Here is a 14890-nt window from a genome sequence, read left to right as displayed (position 1 = left end):
GTAAACCCCGATTGACTCCAAACTAGGGCTGTACCATTTCAACACACGGGACAACATTATGGAAAAAAACATTTCGACATGCTATACAATGGGGGCGTGGCATCGAATTTAACTTTTAAAAATTCCCATTTGATGAAGTATTCACACTGGGAGGCATGTGGAACAGCCCACAAAGTACAATAAAGTCTTTTGGCGCCATATGCTGACCCGAAAAAGAACTCTGTCATCACTTGTGGGGTGGTGGGGAGTGGGGTGGGGGGTGGGGGGGGGGGGGGGTCATGTAGGTAATATTTTTAAAGATGCTGTTTTTGAGGCTCTTCACCCGGGCGAAACGCATAAAATAGAGCTGAAAAGAAAATCAATATTTTCGAGATTGATGCATTTATTTTCCATGGCAGCCTCACCATTAAACAGATGACGCCGTGTCGCAAGGCAACATATTTCCAGATTGAGGAGCCTCCACTGTCCGTCTCTGAGCGAGCATTTTCCATTTCCTGCCTCTCGAGCTTCACGAGCGCGGCTCCAGCTTCAGTTTGATGGGTCGCTTGGGCATCAGCAGGCCCTGCACATCCATTTCGATGGGTATCTGGTGGGAAAACAGGAAACAAAGTGTCTGTCAGCGGTTGCGGATGGTCCGGTTTTGACTCGGACGCGTCGAACGCAGACCGCAGGACCAACATGACGGCGTCCCGCATTCTCACCTCGGTCTCGTCGCACACGCAGAAGTTGTAGCGCTGCAGGATCTCCACAATGGCCAGCTTCATGCTGACCATTGCAAAGCGCATCCCGATGCAGTTGCGAGGACCAGCGCCAAACGGCAAGTACACGTACGGGTCAATCGAGTCTTTGTTTTCCTTACTGAACCTAAAAAAAATAAAATCACACGAAAAACAGTGACAAGATAATTCTTGTAAATATTTGGACTTAATTTTGCAGACAATAAATTCACTATTCCAAATCCAGGACAAAAAATAAAAATGTGTTCTCGTCGGATCCCAACAACAACAAAAAAGTTCCCATTCTTGTATGATGCCATGTCGTACTCCCAATTTCGTACCAAAGTCGCTTTAAGAGTTTTTCTTCAACAAAGACTACTTTCTCCTCGTTAAATTATGATCCTAAAAAAAAAATCATCCATCATTTTTCCATGTACTGAATGACGACTCGGTTTTACCTCTCCGGTTGGAACTTTTCGGGTTGGGGCCAAAGGTCGGGGTCACGGTGCAGAGGCCAAGTGGGCACCACGACGGCCATGTCCTTGGGGATGACCACGCCGTTGATCTCAATGCCGGCCTTGGCCACGCGCTCCAAACGCTGGACGATGGGGTACAGTCGGAGCGACTCGTTGATCACCATGTCCAAGTACTCCATTTCCATCAGCTCCGAGTACTGCACGGCAGCCTGTCAAAAAAACCCCAAAAAGACCCCCCCCCCCCAAACATCTTTAAATCCCAAATTTCGCCTTTACTGTATTTTTTTGAGGACCACACTTAAAAAAATGATATGATGGAACCATCGCAGGTCAGCTAGCATACGTGGGGAGTCGGCTCACCCGTTTTCCAGGTGTGCTCACGTGACCTTAGTTCAAATGCAGTTAAGACATTTATTTCAGTGGACAGCAGAGGGCGATATTGCCGCACCCAGAGAATTTTTATACGTACATACATACATATATTCATTCATTCATTCATCTTCCGTACCGCTTGATCCTCACTAGGGTCGCGGGGGGTGCTGGAGCCTATCCCAGCCGTCTCCGGGCAGTAGGCGGGGGACACCCTGAATCGGTTGCCAGCCAATCACAGGGCACACAGAGACAAACAACCATTCGCACTCACACTCACACACCGAGGGACAATTTAGAGTGTTCAATCAGCCTGCCATGCATATTTTTGGAATGTGGGAGGAAACCGGAGCACCTGGAGAAAACCCACGCAGGCCCGGGGAGAACATGCAAACTCCACACAGGGAGGCCGGAGCTGGAATCGAACCCGGTGCCTCTGCACTGTGAAGCCAACGTGCTAACCACTGGACTACCGGGCCGCCACATACATATATATACTGTGTATATATATATATATATATATATATATATATCTGTATCTATAAATTGAGGAATACTGTATCAGGGACATCAATGTTAGACAAATGAATACAATTACTTTTAAAAAACAAGAAAATAAGCCGATTAAAAGATTCGTTGTTTTTCCACAAATCGATTTTTAACCAGCGTCAAATAACAGCGCGTATGGTATGTTACTACTACTCGTTCTTGTTGTACCTTGTTGGGGAAGGTGGCGTCCACCTCGTCCTGCAGCTTTTTCATGACGTGAGGGTTGGTGGCTAAGTTGTGCGCCAGGAAACTGAGAGAGCTGCTGCTGGTCTCGTAGCCGGCGAAAATGAAAATCATGGCTTGAGAGAGGATCTCATGGTCGCTCAGACCTGCCGAAACAGCATCCAGAAATAATCCAAACGGTCAAAATATAATTTCACGGTTGCACGTGCGCGACTGGCAGGAAAACCTTCTCCTTCATTGGCATGCATCCCTCACGAGGACATCACGTGGTGTCCCTCAGGGGTCAATTCTTAGCCCACTGTTATCAAAGTCTTACATGTTTCCACTTTCTTCAGTCCGACACAAACGTAACATAAATTAGCGTCTGCAGATGTGCCTCTCCACAGCGTAAAAAAAAAAGTGACGTTCACATTTGTGCATACGATTACTCCTGGCGAATTAGTTGTGTGAGATCACCTTTCGCATTAGATATCAACAGAACCACAGAAATAATTCCCATGCACCTTTTTTCATGTCTTCTTCAGGAGAGTTGTGGTTCTTCTGCGAGTCAATCATTAGCTGCAGGAAGTCCACGCGAGTCTGAGGGCAAATGATAAGCGGGGTCATTCGCTCGCAACCATACCCCCGGCTCAACACCGTAACCCGGCGCGCTTAAGACCATACCCCTCGCCCGCTGCTCTCACGGCTGAATTTGATCTTCTGCAACGCTGCATAGAAGAAGTCGAAGGCCGCGGCGGGGAAGAAGGAGAATTCCATCTTCTCGAAGAACGGACCCAGGAAGGGGAAGAAGGCTGCGGACCCACCAAAAATGAAAGAAAAAAAAAATCCTAATGGTACATTTAGAAATGGATTTAAAACAAAACAAAACAAGAAGGAACAAACGTGGCTCAGTGAAGACCTGACAATATGTTTTAGGATTTTTTGTGGGTTCCAAAATTGATGAGATGCATAAGAAAATGACCCTTTTACTTTTTAAGATTTTGTTTTGGACTCATTTCCTTCCCCCAGGCCCCCCAAACAATTCTGCACCGGTGTTATTATTTTGTTTAGAGTTTGGCAAATGGAAGAGAAACTAACAATCTCCAACAATTCACGTCAGAAACATTTTTTCACCCCCACCTCCAAATTCAGTTTTTATTTTTTTAATTTGGGGATATTTAATAAACATAATATTCTCAAAGAAATCCTGGAAACAAGTAATCGACCCATTTCACGTTTCAACATTTTGTAATGTTCTAAAATCGATTGGATGGAGAAAACGTGTGGAAAACTGACACTTAAATTACCCGTCGGACTTTTTTGCTGCATCACAATATTTTGGGAGAATGTATAAAATTGATCTTAACATTTTAAAGGAGTCTCATATAAATGATGACTTTTATTCTTTGAACGCAAAATTCTCAAATGACCCGTACATTCATAACATTCTGACTTTTTCTTGTATTTTTATCATTTTTATAAAAAATAATTTTTGGTGGGTCACCTATCATGAGGAAAAGCGGGTTGAAAAAATCAAACTTGAGCATCTTCTTGATGTTGGTGACAAACGGGTCGCTGGGGTTGTTGATGGAGTCCAGGTCCACACTGAAGGCCGTGCTGGTCACCACGTCCATGCTGTAGGGGCCGAAGAACCTGCCGAGCGGAACGCCGTTCGTGACGCATTTGGACCCGACCCGCCGGAGGACGTTCGCTTCGGACGCAAACTCACTCCTTGAGGTCCAGGGCTTGATTGAGGTCCGCCTTCTTCTTCATGCTGCTCAACAGGTTGGCAGAGTGACGCTTCATGATGACGAACATCTGCACACACACACGTCCAAATGACAAAGTACACACACACGCACGCACACACACGGGCAGTTAAGTCAGGGCGTTGCCTCTTTGAGTCGTCCGGAGGTGAAGGAGGGCGAGAGGATGCTTCGGATCCTCTTCCATTGTTCGTCCTCGGCGATGCTGACGGCGTCGTACAGCGGCCCGTTCAAACGGAAGTTCTGCAGAACCACACAAAAGGGGACACGACGAGACACGTACACACCCACAAAAAAATACATGTCTTCAGAAGTCGGGTATTTGTTTTTATTCGGGTGCGCGCCTTTGAGTTTGCGCACTTACTCTGCGGTTGGTGAAGAGCGAGTAGCACTCCTTGACGAGCACCGTCTTGATGACGGCCGGGTCCATGATGCACAAAACCGGCTGACGGCCGTCAAAGATGCTAAACGCCAAAAAAGAAGAAGACAAGCGTCGGAATTTGGTTGGGTCGGAATTCCCGCATGGCCGTGACGCCAACGTCATCACCCACCCCCAGATTTTGCCATATTTCTTGTGGCATTCCATGTCGAAGTGGATGAAACCCTGCAAGCAGACAAACAATTTGGGGGGGTTTATAAGGCGCTCCTGGAAAAAGGACAAGGACCACCTGATTTCATCCAGCTCAGGGGGCGGACATTTTCTCCTTCTACCGCCCCCTGCTGTCAACCAAAATGGTTGACAAAATATCTTTTGTGAGGAATTTTTTTTTTCTCAAGAAAACAGTAATCTTCGGGAGGAGTAGTGGGGGGGGGGGTGAGAAAGCTGATTTTTCGTAGGTAGTCATTACAAAAAGAAACTTTTCAAATACAAAAGCTGCCATTCGCAATCAACAATTGTAATCGCGCCTAGAGTTGACCTTGACGAAGGGCGGGGCCTGATGGACCCCCCCTATCCCCCAGTACAGCCAAGTGCTTGTGGTTTGATTGGCGTCAGCTGCAATGCCAACGGAGGCTCCCCACCTTCCTGTAGCTCAGCAGGTTTCCGAAGAACAGGACCGGCCTGGGTCCCGGGATGCCCAGTCTTTGGAAAGTGTTGTAGGGCCAGTAGCCGTAGCTAAAAGACGACAACGATTAAAAAACAAAAACACGACAACGACAACAAAGCCAAAACCAAAGATGACAAAACGACGACAAAGATGACAATGACAACAGAGAAAAACGACAATGACGCACCAATCACTTGTATTCTTTGGCGTTGGACTCAGCATGACTTAGATTTGTTCTTGATTTTACTGCTTGGTGCTTTCTACCGCCTTTATTACGGATTCGTCTTACTGTTTATTGTGTATGTTAAATCGCTCCATGTACAGCACTTTGTAAGCAGCGATAGCTGTTCAAAAGTGCTCCAGAAATACTCTTGACTTGACTAGATTTGTTCTTGATTTTACTGTTTGGTGCTTTCTACCGCCTTTATTACCGATTTGTCTTACTGTTTATTGTGTATGTTAAATCGCTCCATGTCCAGCACTTTGTATGCAGCCATGGCTGTTTGAAAGTGCTCCAGAAATACTCTTGACTTGACTTGACAAAGACGAAAACAGGACGAAATGTAAAATCAGCGCTGGACGACAAAATCCTTTTGCCAACCGTTGCCAAAGTGGGAATTTGACGTTCACATACAGCAGCCAACAAGTTGATTCGTCATCATCGACCGGATGACAAGTCATCGAAATGGGCCTGCGTTATTTGACCGGCGGCTTCAGTCGGGCCCCCTTTTCACTCTCAAGGACCTTCATTAAAATCAAAAAAATTTTTTTATTTCTCTCATGAAGCCACGTCAACTCATTGGAACTAATCAAACAAGCCACTTTTTGGGGGGGGGGGGGCGAGAGGGGGGGGCGGGTAATTACATCAATTAAGTAATATTATGAAATTCATTGTAAATCATACAATCAACATGAGTTTGCTTTTTTTTGTCGTTTTAAATGAAAGATGAAAATGCTATTTATGTTGCAGTATCTAATTCCATCATTTGTTCATTGATTTACTGACACTGATGTGAGGGGAAAATATTTATTAATTATTTTATTATTTTTTATTTATTTTATTATTATTTATTTTTAATTCAATAACTATATATATATATATAGTTATATATATAACTATATATATAACTATAATTCAATAACTATATATATATATATATATAGTTATATATATATATAGTTATTGAATTAAAAATAAATAATAATAAAAGAAATAAAAAATAATAAAATAACAAAATAATTGATATATATATATAACTATATATATATATATATATATATTATATATACATATCAAATAAAAGCCATTTACAAATAGCTAAATGAATAGTTTGCTGCTTACACTTGACAGCTCATCTCGAACTGGTTGTTGATCTCAATTAAAAAAAAAGTCAAACAAACAAGCGTCCACATACTTTGCCCATTAAAATCTGCCACGTTTCCAAATGACGTGAACAAAAAAATCACGACTACAACTGTGTTGTTGTGTGACTCGGCGGGCACTTGAACGGTGCGTTTGTCACTCACATGACGAGGAGCGCGATGAAGAGCGCCAGGAGAGTCCACGTCGTGGCCGAAAACAAAAAGTCCATCTTGCTTGTTGTTTTCCGATGGCGGCTGTGCGGGCAGCTGCCACACGGGCGACCTTTTATCTCAAGCCTCTGTGCCCGTGTGTGTGTGTGTGTGTGTTGTGTGCGTATTTGTCAAGTGTGTGAGAGTTCAATCAAATGGCACCTTGGTCAATCATTGAAACAGCCACAGAGAGTTTGTCCTTAATTAGCTTTGGGGGGGGGGGGGGGGGGGCGTGTGTGCCAAGCATTTGACTTTTTCCATATAATAAATAATAATAATTAAAAAAAAGAGTACCGGTAATATATCCTTCCGCCAAATGAATTCATTTTCACCATGAAATTGTGCCTCCAACTCCATTTTTTGTTTTCCCCAACAGGTGGCAGAGAGGTCAAGTGTGCGTGTTTCAAACTTTTTATTGTGGCGAATGTTCAAGAAGAGCGGACTGGTGCATACTCGTCGTTTGGCTTGTGGAAATTCAACCATCCATGTTCTCAATTCAGATTTTCTTCAGAATAAAAATCCCGATTATTTGGGGGGGATTTTTTTTTTTTTTAAATACACAAGAATAAATTTCGGGGGAAAGAAAGCCGCGTATTGAGGAAACAATTTCATAAAATCATAAGAATATCATCCAAATTCTGAGGGGGTTTGAGAAGAAAAATGGGGATTTTTAGATAAACAACATTTCCTTCAACCATCAATCAGAAAAGTTGCGATATTACGATTTTAACGTTACATTTGGGCGGTCGGAAATATTTTTAAAAAACTTGCAATTCTACATGAATGAAGTTGAAGTACCAAATCATTGAAAAAAAAAAGAACCCAAATCCATAAAATTGCCCCGCGCGTGGCTTTTCCAAATCAAATGTGGCCCTTGAGCACAAAAGTTTGCCCACGCCCGATCCTGCGTGACGTTGCAAAAGTGCGATTATAAATAACGATGTATTGCATCCTATTGCATTATCGGCAATTGAGTCACAAGCCAACCTACTTTCACCCACTTTTTTTTTTGTTTGTTTTGTTTTTTTATTGTGGCTTGGGTGTGGAGTGGATCTTGAACTTTGAACTCGCCATCGCTCCTCATCCGCTTTGCGGCCACTTCATTAGATATCATACAAATTCATCGCTTTTAATCAACTTTGCGCAGAAACTTTCTGCAGCTTAAGGCCACAAGGCTTGACTTCCTGTTCAGAATTGAGTCCTTGAGACTTTTTTCATGCGTCCTCTTCATGGTGTCCCACTTTCATGTTGATCGGTTCAACTGGTGTCTGGGGATGATTTTTTTTGGGGGGGGGGGGGCGCACCTATATCATAACATTATCTACCTTTGTTAGAATAACGCACGGGATGAGCGAGTAGCATTTTTTTTGTCAACAATACCTTGCAGTTCAAAGACGTGCCACCAGAAAGCGCTATTGAGCTGTAAGCCACTGACAATTTACCAGGGGTCAAATCTGTAGTGGAAAAACAAATACACGTGAGGAAAAACACAAACAAAACACTCAAACACACAGACACACACACACACACATTCGTGCGCTTCAGCTTGAGGTCAGAAACTGATATCCGAACATTCTCCCACAGGATTTTCAGTTTCAGAGCAGAATTCAAGGTTGGACAAATCCCAACACGTCGTCCAGGTTCTGAAGGAGCAAATCGCCCTTTTTTTTCAAGAAAGGTGACTTTATTTCCTGGGAGAAGTAGCACTTTTTCAAATGTGGTGGTTTTTTTTTTAAGTACTATTTTTCAGAAAATAATTTGTATTTTTCACAGGTGTGATTTTTTGCCCCCCACCCCTCCCCCCCAGAATTTTTTTTTTACATTTTTAGTTTAAAAAAAATTCCAAGAGATTTTTTTTTCCTGGGAGAAGTAGCACTTTTTCAAATGTGGTGTTTTCTTTTTTGAAGTACTATTTTCAGAAAATAATTTGTATTTTTCACAGGTGTGATTTTTTGCCCCCCCCCAAGATTTTTTTTTTTTACATTTTTAGTTAAAAAAAAATTCCAAGAGATTTTTTTTTTCCTGGGAGAAGTAGCACTTTTTCAAATGTGGTGTTTTTTTTTTGAAGTACTATTTTCAGAAAATAATTTGTATTTTTCACAGGTGTGATTTTTTGCCCCCCACCCCCCCCCCCAGAATTTTTTTTTTTACATTTTTAGTAAAAAAAAAATTCCAAGAGATTTTTTTTTTTTCCAAGAAAGTGGTTTATTTACCGTGCAAAGCACATATTAGGCCGCACGTGCCACCTTTGGGTAGTTTGACGGCGTTTTTCCATCAGGTTGAGTCCAGCGCGACAAGGGCTCCTCACTGTCCGGCAGGGGCCAGCAGGTATCCATTGAAAGTAATGTAAATGTCCACGTCGTCCCCGTAGACGGCGTTGTCGCGCTGGCGCTTGTAGAGGCGCACCCAGACCTCGTCGCCCGGCTGCAGGTCCATCATGACGCTCTGGCTCTGCATGATGGAGCGCTCGCTGGGCTGGGCGTACAGGATCACCTGCTGCTCCTGGTTGCGCATGAGGTGCAGGTACGTCTCCTTGAAGTTCCACGTGTGCACGTTGAGGTTGAAGAAGTAGACGCCGGCCACGTAACAGTAGAACTTGCCCTTGAACATGTTGAAGTGCTCGTGCAGGTTGACGAAGACCGTGTCGAACACCAGCGGCTGGTAGTAGTCCACGCTGTGCAGGGACTTGCGCCGGCCCACCGAGAAGGCGGCGCGCGGGTTCTTGCAAGGGTCCCCCGGGGCGCCCGCTTGGCCCTTGATGCCCTGGGGGCCCGCCGGGCCCGGCGGGCCCGTGAGGCCTTCGGCGCCGGGCTTGCCGTGCGTACCTTTGTCCCCTCTGTCGCCTTTATCGCCTGCGTCGAGGCGCAGCAAAGGCGGCGATTACGATGCGCTTTGAAGGCGAGACAAGAAGGGCCAAACGGGCCGTTTTGCCGACCACTCCACTGCGGACTTGACGGATGCTTTTGATAGAGTTCTCTCGCTTCTTGTCCCAATTTGTCGTTTTTCTTGTTTTTCTTCTTTCAATTGTTCTTGTTTTGCTCTTTTTTGTTTTACTTTTTGCTTTTGTTTTTGTTTTTGTTTTACTTTTTGTTTTACTTTTTGTTTGAAGTGTCATTTTGTTTTTCTATTCATTTTTTAGAATTGATTTTCCAACTTTTTCTCTATTTTTATTTTTTCATATTTTTGGGTTATTTTTAGATTTTTAGTCAAACTTTGTTTTACTTTTTCATCTCTTAAATTCTGATTTTTTTACCATGTTTGTTTATTTCATTTCTTAAAATGAAAACATTATTTGCAGTTCTATTCTTTTATTTTTATTTCTAACTTTAAAATACTTTTAAGGGATGGCTGAAGATATTAATTCTGTTATCAATTTATTCATTTGCGTTTACTCTGAATTCCATCTTTTGGGGTTTGGACTTTTTTTTATTCCATTTTTCTATTGATAATATTTCTTTCCAAATTATTTTCACAATTTCCCCTCTTGTTTCTACCATCGTGCATTTATATTTGCCGGGAGATTGGAACGCAGGCCTCTGTACAGTGAGGCGGAGCAGGTGACCATCACCCCCCCCCCCCCCCACCCACCCACCACGCCACGCCTGAAGCATCCCCTCAAGCAAAGCGAAAGCCTCGGCCCTGAGCCTCCCCGTAAGACGAGGCTTAGAAGAAGCAAGCGAGTTTCGGATTCGCACTTCCTGTTTCTACACTCAAGAAATGGAAAATGTTCACCCTGGACGGAATGTTCATAAAAGCAGTGGCTGTCATGCCTTGATGCCAACCCCCCCCACCCCCCCGCCCTTCCTAAGCCTTCTTCCATTTCGTTGAGCTCCACTCTGAATCCGTGCACTCCAGTTAGCCTGCGGTCGGTGGGAATTTTCTTCTTCAGTCCGCGGTTCCAACAATCAAAGGTTGGACTTCCCAACGTTTACCAGGCTGCTCTGGACGCGAGTTGGAGCGAATGCTCGCGGGATTTGGAGCACAAAGCTGCTTTTGTATGAACTCGTTCACTGAGACGGGCGTTTTTTATTTGTCAGCTGGAATGCAACTGTTCACTGCCACCGACGTGTATATCAGTCAAGTGCTGTTTTTACAAAGGTCGGCATGGAAGTGGGTCTCGTCGATGAGGAGAAAGCCAGAAGGCATTTCGTTAAATGTCAAATGAATTTTTGGTTCATATTCTTGGCCGTGTGAAACTGGAGATATGGATTTGTTTGGTTTTTTTTGTTCGATTTGGTTATCTTCGGAAAAACTACAGTTGGAGTGGATAAAGTCGAGTGCCCGTATTCACGGTTGAGCAATGATAAATGAATTACCTCCCGGATTCCTCTTTGGAACCTATCGTCCGTTAGTCGTGGAAAAGTCGCCTAATTGCGATTTTCTTTTGGAATGTAGCAAAGTCGAAAAAATTTTTGAGTAGAACCGCTGAATCTACCGACACCGGAGTCACCGGGTTTGGGTCAGTGAACAGCGAAGCCCATCGATCCAACTCGTCTTAACTCGGAGCGGTTTGGATACGCTACGCCGATCGGATTACCTTTGAGGATGGTCATGTTGACCACGGTGCGGACCTCGGCGGGGCGGTAGTAGGGGGCGGAGCCCAAAGCCTGAGAATCCAAGTGGTCGCAGCATCGGCGGCAGTAGCGCGAGGGCGGCCGCGCCGGCGACGGAAGGCAGCTCGCTGGCGGCAGCAGGAACAGGACCAAGAACGGCAAGCTGAACTGGGACAACATGGCGGACGACGGTGACGACACCTTGGGATGAAGAGGACACCGGCGGATTAAGGGCTTACCCATCTCTCTCTCCATGAGTGATTCGATGATGTTTTTTTGGGAAATTCTCCATCGACAGGCCAGTTTAGATTGATTTCGTGATCCAAAAGTGACGGAATCCGGACAAAGGACAATTAGTAAAGCGCCTTTCCGGCACAGACATTGGGACTTCTTTGCTAGTTTTTCAGTTTGTCTTGCTTGGGGTTTTTGATTGATCCCTGGGCCCCTTTACCAAGCACCATACCTATTTCCAGGCCTGGTTCCAAGTTCTCTGTTCTAAGCCCGGGCCTTCCGACCCTGTCTCGAAGTCACCCCTTGCATTACCAGGTTCTTCACCGCATCCCGTGCCAGCCGTTTTTCGTAGTTTACCTTGCCTAGTTGCGACACACACTGCCCTTGCTTCTTGAGCTCCCCAACCTCCAGGACGTTTTTCCTGCTGTGCGGTGCGGCAGCTGCCGCTTCCCATTCCCGTGTCGTGGCAACTCAAGGATCCCATTCTGGTCTTGTATCACAGCGGACTCAAGTCCCGAAAAACTCTTGGGCTGCCTTGCTAACCTAGCTCGGCACCTCCGGTCTGGTCTCCCTGACGCCCAGCGGCCAGGTCTCCACGGGCTCGCCCTTAACTCGTTAGGGTCCAGCATCCCAGCAGTTCCAGAAACCAGTTTTTAAAAATTCCTGTTCTTTGGCCTCCTGGCCTGCCTTGTGACCGTCCCGACACCTCACGTCTGCTCTCCCGGAGGCACACCAGACAGGCCCCGATGGGTGAACCCTAAACTCACCATCCAGGCCCACGTCTCACCCCCCACCCCCTTTCATCCACTCTGTTGTGGGCTATTTCTGTGATGTAATTTGGGACATATCGTGTAGAATCAGTTCCCTCAGGGGGTAACACTTAGCCCTGCGCCTTGTGTCCCCCAACCAGCTCTCTCTGTGTGTGTGTATCGTCAGTTGGCTCGAATTGAGTTTCTTGGTACCTTTCAGTCGTGTGTTGAAGGCCATATAGGTATAAAGTGCCCCCCCCCCGCCTCTTTCCCCCCTCCCCGTCCATGGGGTTACGTAACACAAACCATATGCTAAAAGTGCTCCGTGCGCCATTTAAAGTGAATGCACATGTTTTCAAAAGTATCTGGACACCTACAGGAAGTCAGCGTACGTCGCCGCACAACATCACAGGGAACTTAGTCCTGATCAAACCGGCGTCTCTGTTTTTTGTTCAAATTCCGCAAACACGTTTTGGTCAACTTTGAAGAATTTCCGTACCTGTTTTTAAATATCGACGGCAACGTTGGGGTCAATACAGCGCCCTGGAAGTAGAGTCTGCGTTTGCGCTGTCGTAAACATCAATGACAATCGACTCTTTACCCCCAAATTAGCAACGAGTTACGACAATTTAGAGTCTCTTAACTTCAGCGTACGTCTTATGGCAAACGTTGGCTGTTAATTAGCGTCTTACCCAAACCTAGCTGCCAGTTTTAGCCTCCATCAATGAAAATTTGGGAGTCTTCAATCAACCTCAAATCCCTATTTTTCATAAACATCAAAGACACTCAACGTATGCGTTTTCAGAAAACATCAGACATTTGATTCTTTCGCAAACTAAACGTTCACCTTTTAATAAATGTCCAAAGGCAGTCCCAACGAGTTAAGCTTGTTGACATCCACGTAAGCTAAGCTAGCTATTTTTTGTAAGCAAATAATTCAAAGCAACCCGGAGAGTCGCCGATGATTTTAGCTCCATTCGGTTGTTATCTGCGCTCCCGTGCAGATAACATCCAAACTATGCGGCTCCAATTTGGATGCGAGTCAAGAATGGGGTCGATTGTGGGGCCATGCGGACGTAAACAAGATTGCGATCGTTCTGCACCGTCGCAAACTACATCATTGGGGGCTAAGCATTTTTAGATTATGGATTGTTTTTTTTTCTTTGCTAATCTAATTTTAAAAGCACAATTTTCAAAAATTTAATCAAAAGTCTTTTTTTTTTAACACAGTACAGTATTTTAAGTGTGACTATCGGACGTGGAATAAAACTGTTCCACCAAAACGGATGATTGTTTGCCCCTCAAAAATTTTCCATATGTTTCATCATCAAGTAGAAACAGAAAACCAGAAGGCAAAGCACGATGGAATAGGAAGAGTAGTGTCTTGGTTCACGTTATTTTGTTGTTTTTGCAGTTACCAATTGCAGGCATATCCCAAAATACTTGTTTCCTTCCGCGTAATTTTCATTGCATCACATTGCAACGGACCGTTAATTATTCTGTGCGGATGCTGCGCGCCCGTGACGTCACTTCACAACGACATCCGAAACCAGCCCCCCCCCCCCTTCCCTACAACAAGCTAGCATCAACTAACATCACTTTGGCCACGTATGCACGTGAGAGCACCCACCCCCTCCACCCCCGCGTGCACGAAAGCGCAGAATAAGATACATGTACATGCACGCGCACAAAATGATTTTGGGAGAGGGAGGGGATGAGGGGGTGTTGCGTAGGGTTGTGTCTTACCTTTCACCACAAGATGAAAAAGAAAATGTGAAAGCGAGAGAAAAAAAAAGGAGTCGCGGTGCTCCACTGCGAGGAGGAAGAACTGAGGAGAAAGTCTCAGCCTCTCTTTGTCCGACGCACCCGCGCGCTCGCACATACACGACACGCACACGCCGGAACAGAGGCTCGCTCTCCCACACTCCCTTCCCTCCCTCCCTCCATCCGTCATTCTTACTCCTCCATTTACAAGACTTGGACATCGTGGGGTTTTTTTTTGGGATAATAAGCTCATGTGGAAAAAATAATGACAATCATGACTGTCCTGTCCTGCCATTGGCTGGCAGCCGGTTCAGGGTGTCCCCTGCCTACTGCCCGGAGACAGCTGGGAGAGGCTCCAGCACCCCCCCACCCCCGTGACCATTGTGAGGATAAACGCGGTTTGGAAAATGAATGAATGAATATATATATATATATATATATATATTATATATATATATCTCTCTTCTGGCATAATGGTTTTGCTTCTCGTCCACAGCCTGCCGGACTTTGTCTGCACTGTGCACCCTCCTCCCAGTCTAGCCACGAAGCCACAGGACAGGACAGGACAGGACGGGACGGGATCCCAGGGGAACGATGGAGGGAAGCGCATTTCTGTGCAATGTTCGTTTTGCTTTTGCTGGAGGAATGGGTTTGTTTTTGCCCAAATTAAAAAAAAAATATACGAAAATTGACGTATCGTAACCACAGATGTTGTATTTAGTTTCTTTTTTTGAAAGTAGCATTTCTTTTAGAGAATTTGTTTAGCATTTCTGAAGAGAAAAATATTTTTAATGAAGATAAAAAAAAAATTCTTAGAGGAAAAAGTTTTTTTTTCCAAGAAAATCTCTAAATAGAAACACAAAATTTACAAACCAACATCTTTTGCCAAATCAAAAATTTAAAATAATAATTTCTTACAATAAATATTCCACACATT

The 14890-nt window shown here is 44.7% G+C and overlaps 2 protein-coding genes across 2 annotated transcripts; both read right to left on the bottom strand.

Annotated features, from left to right (window-relative positions):
• Positions 1–361: 361 nt before the first annotated feature.
• LOC127613910 (cytochrome P450 3A40) lies at positions 362–6774 on the bottom strand. Its single transcript, XM_052085198.1, has 13 exons — positions 6612–6774; positions 5059–5152; positions 4590–4642; positions 4403–4502; positions 4168–4281; positions 4002–4090; positions 3777–3925; positions 2957–3084; positions 2797–2872; positions 2279–2439; positions 1175–1401; positions 702–864; positions 362–586 (listed from the first exon to the last, which is right to left on the bottom strand). Exons 1-13 carry the CDS (start codon positions 6674–6676, stop codon positions 509–511), a joined length of 1497 nt encoding a protein of 498 aa, XP_051941158.1. The 5' UTR covers positions 6677–6774; the 3' UTR covers positions 362–508.
• Positions 6775–8802: 2028 nt separating this feature from the next.
• Positions 8803–14124, bottom strand: c1qtnf6b (C1q and TNF related 6b). The gene is made up of 3 exons (XM_052084663.1): positions 13936–14124; positions 11194–11410; positions 8803–9508 (listed from the first exon to the last, which is right to left on the bottom strand). Exons 2-3 carry the CDS (start codon positions 11387–11389, stop codon positions 8961–8963), a joined length of 744 nt encoding a protein of 247 aa, XP_051940623.1. The 5' UTR covers positions 11390–11410; positions 13936–14124; the 3' UTR covers positions 8803–8960.
• Positions 14125–14890: the final 766 nt, after the last annotated feature.

Source organism: Hippocampus zosterae, chromosome 13, assembly GCF_025434085.1.
Source record: "Hippocampus zosterae strain Florida chromosome 13, ASM2543408v3, whole genome shotgun sequence".
NCBI classification, from domain to species: domain Eukaryota; kingdom Metazoa; phylum Chordata; class Actinopteri; order Syngnathiformes; family Syngnathidae; genus Hippocampus; species Hippocampus zosterae.
This window is presented reverse-complemented; position numbering and strand designations above follow the sequence as displayed.

Coding starts and splice junctions, on each gene's coding strand:
- LOC127613910 (XM_052085198.1), bottom strand. CDS start 6,676: ATGGACTTTTTGTTTTCGGCCACGACGTGGACTCTCCTGGCGCTCTTC. Junction 3,926..4,001: donor CAAGCCCTGGACCTCAAGGA/GTGAGTTTGCGT, acceptor TCCGCTCGGCAG/GTTCTTCGGCCCCTACAGCA. Junction 1,402..2,278: donor ACGCCACCTTCCCCAACAAG/GTACAACAAGAA, acceptor TTTTTTTGACAG/GCTGCCGTGCAGTACTCGGA.
- c1qtnf6b (XM_052084663.1), bottom strand. CDS start 11,389: ATGTTGTCCCAGTTCAGCTTGCCGTTCTTGGTCCTGTTCCTGCTGCCG. Junction 9,509..11,193: donor CAACATGACCATCCTCAAAG/GTAATCCGATCG, acceptor GCCTCGACGCAG/GCGATAAAGGCGACAGAGGG.